At 48.9% G+C, this 3,335-nt stretch overlaps 1 protein-coding gene across 1 annotated transcript; it reads right to left on the bottom strand.

The window, feature by feature from the left end:
- Positions 1 to 791: 791 nt before the first annotated feature.
- On the bottom strand, positions 792 to 3,123 carry NDUFB4 (NADH:ubiquinone oxidoreductase subunit B4). Its single transcript, XM_086618607.1, has 3 exons — positions 2,920 to 3,123; positions 2,585 to 2,731; positions 792 to 950 (listed from the first exon to the last, which is right to left on the bottom strand). The coding sequence occupies exons 1-3, from the start codon at positions 3,118 to 3,120 to the stop codon at positions 891 to 893; spliced, it is 408 nt and encodes a 135-aa protein (XP_086474733.1). The 5' UTR covers positions 3,121 to 3,123; the 3' UTR covers positions 792 to 890.
- Between the last annotated feature and the right edge of the window lie 212 nt (positions 3,124 to 3,335).

Here is a 3,335-nt window from a genome sequence, read left to right as displayed (position 1 = left end):
TTTCCTTGCACTCCCATTTCACTAGTTTGGCAGTAAAAATTCCAGAGCCATCTACACCAGCTGACCTGGGCAGAAAAGACTTGGGTTCTTGTAAAAATAAGCAGAGAAGACATCTTCACAGGGACAAAGTTCAGTTATGCTTTGTGGTTTTTATTTTAATCACAGCCCATTTGCAGGGGTGAAATGGAATTCTCCTATACTCTAAGGGAATCGGTGTCAAAAATAAAAATCCTTATCTTTTTACTTCTTGTCTCCCACTCACAGGAATCACAGAATGAGTGGAAATGCTAGTCACATGCACCATGACAATGTTCAGCCCACTATTTCCAAGTCTGGTATGGTAATTTTATCCAGCAGTTCATTGCAATAAACAAATGCATGGTTTAGGCTTGTATTTTATTAGGGAAAAGAAAAATTCACTCAACTTACTGAGAGCAGTCAGGCAGGCTCCTCAAGTTATTAAAAATGTCTTGCAGAACTTGCCTATTATCCGATTAGGGCAAATTACATGGTTAAACTGACGTCGGGAAGAAATACCTAGTAGGCAAGCAGTAGTTCTTTAGGAAACTGATTTGCTTTGGGCTTGCTTAACATTTTAGCCTGCTACTAATTCTAAACTTCAGCCTGTGCTGCTCTGACAGCAACGACTTCCACAGTTTAAAAGGGGCCTCTGCATGCAGAGCAAAGGAGCATGCTGGTTGAGCTCAGGACACTCTCTCCGTATCCCTCTGTGCTAGATATGAAGATCCTGCATTTTTGCACTTTCGCATTGTTAAAGATGCAAGACAACCAACGAGCAATTAAGATTTATTCTTATGAAGGAGAAACGTCAGCACACAATACATCTTATTTGATTTGTATCCCATGAACAGCACTGCAGCTCCAGGAACTTAAAACACACTGAATGGTCGGTTGTATTTACCCTCTTGAATAAGCTTCTCTTTATAATCCTGTGGAAGAAAGAGAACGTACATCATTATCCTGTTAGAGAGGAAGTCTCAATCAGCCTGGGATGAGAGAAAACCAGCCCTGGGATTTCAGCATGGACTACAGGAAGACACCACCAACCTAAATGATTCTGTAAGCACAAACTCTGGTAACAGCCGTTGTGGTTACAAGGTAAGAAAGAACAAGGCATTAGCCTCACCTCCCAGCTAGGGAAGACGTGCTCAGATTGACCTCTCTGCACCTCTGTCAACACCCACGGGTCAGCAGAGACCAACTCCTGTGATGTACTGTTCACCAAACTAGTTGTGTCAGTTGATTCATACATTTAGTTTCTACCTCCTCCTTCTGGCTGAATAATCCAGCTTAGAGATCTAATTATGGAGAAACTTCTTAATAACTTGCCTAAATGTGCCTCTGTTCGTTTTCAGCCCATTTGTATCTCGCTCTGCAGTCATGTACCTTTCTGACAGGTATTGTTACAGTACACAGATGCTGCAGATATTGCCCAGACTCCTTCTGCTGGATAAAACCAGAAGACTTGCTTAAGACTTAGCAATTTATCTTTTGCTTTCCCAGACACACAACAAACGCTCCTCAGAGAAAAATCCCCCAATATCACTACAGGAGCTGGAATAAAGGACAACAAATTGTCCTGGAAACTACATTAAAGACTTCAGCTTAAATGTTCCCAGGCACGTACGTCTAGATTTCACTCACACAGGTTTGTTTTCAAGCACTTACACACTCAGACATACTCGGTGGCTAAGCCCAAGTGTGACTTCATGTACAAAACCAAACCAGCATGACAAAATACTGTAGCGATGCTGAAGTCTCAAAAACATCTATATTAACATGCCTAGTGTGTTTCCTAAAACCTGTATTTTTGATTCATCCCTACAAATATTCTATTGATTTTAGTTGATGTTTGTGCTTCTGTTTATGACGTGATCTAAAAATGCTACTTCTGTGCAAAAGAGGGAAATAAAAGTGTTTTACAATAGCCACAAATTCACTAGTAAAACCAGCCACTGCCTGCCTGTCGCCTACCATTTTCTTATGTATATAGCTGAGTACTTTCAGAACGATCCGACACTACTCGGATTCTGACGTCCACATTTCAGAGTGAGAACAGAAGCAAGATAAACCTTCCAAAATCTTTAAAAATCCAGCTGAGATCAGGCACTGTCATCAGCATAAGTACTCTTCCCCATTTGCTTCACGAGATCAGAAAAATAGTTAAGCAATCACAGAGACCTTGCTAGGTCTGTCATCCATAAGCTCCCTATCTGTTTATTTTAGGAAGCACAGCTACTGCATGTCAACGGCTGAAAATAATAGTCTAATTTACACCATCAGTGCTACAGAGAGCTTTATTATAGCATAATATCCTGATCAGGGAAACTGACTCAGCCATTCTCACAGGTACAACACAGGGTTCTTGGCACAGAAAGGCTTTGTAACCAGTTATGAGGCTTTGAGATAGCAGGCTCAGCATCAGCCTTCCCTCCCTCGTTACTTTAATGGTATTAATCACTCTTAGGTGGAAGAGGATCCTACCAACGAAGTCTCCAGGCAGATCCACACTTTACAATGCGTAAGCGTTGTTAATGATGTTCAGCGCTGCCAGCTGACCTACCCTCTCAGCTTTGAAGACAGCAATCCAGAAGAGCAGAGGGCCTATGGCGAAAACGGCTCCTAGGAAGGACGTCTTGGGCGTGGGGCGGAAGGTAGGGTAGACGTTCTGCGTCCTGGCATAGGCCCAGCGGAGCAAGGCGGGATCTTCCTGCGTTGGAAAGAACACCACAGTGAACCACCCTGAGCCGCGCACCGGCCTGCGCGGCCTGCGGCGGTCCCGGCCCGCGGCGAAACGGGCGCCAAGGTCGCGGGGAGGGCAGCTCGGGCCCGGGCCGCGCTCTGGGACACCGGGCGAGGCGGGCAGGCCCCGCGGCACGATCCCCGCTCCCCACTCACGATGATGGCGGGCGGCTTGGGGTTGTTGAGCTGCAGCTGGTACTGCCGCTTCAGCCTGGCGCGGATGGCCAAGCGCTCGGCCTCGGCGCGCCGCTTCTCCGGCGACGCGTCGTAGGTGTCGGGGTCGAGCTCGGCCGGCAGCGAGACGTACTGGTTGGGCCGGTACGCCTCGGCGGCGGTGGGACGCGGCCCCGGCGCCATCTCCGACACCCGGTGCCCGGTGCCGCCGCGCAGGCGCGGGGGGCGGTGCCGACCGCGCGCCGCCGGTCGCGCCTCCTGGCGGCGGGCGCGGGCTGCGCCGGGGGCCGGCTCGCGCTGCGGCGGGAACGGCGGGAATGGCGTCCTTCGCTCCCGCCCTCCGCCGTGGCCCGAGGGGAGCTCCGCGGAGGGGCCGTCACGCCGAGGGACGGTCACGC

The sequence above is a fragment of the Tauraco erythrolophus genome, chromosome 1 (assembly GCF_009769465.1).
Source record: "Tauraco erythrolophus isolate bTauEry1 chromosome 1, bTauEry1.pri, whole genome shotgun sequence".
Classification (NCBI taxonomy): Eukaryota; Metazoa; Chordata; class Aves; order Musophagiformes; family Musophagidae; genus Tauraco; species Tauraco erythrolophus.
This window is presented reverse-complemented; position numbering and strand designations above follow the sequence as displayed.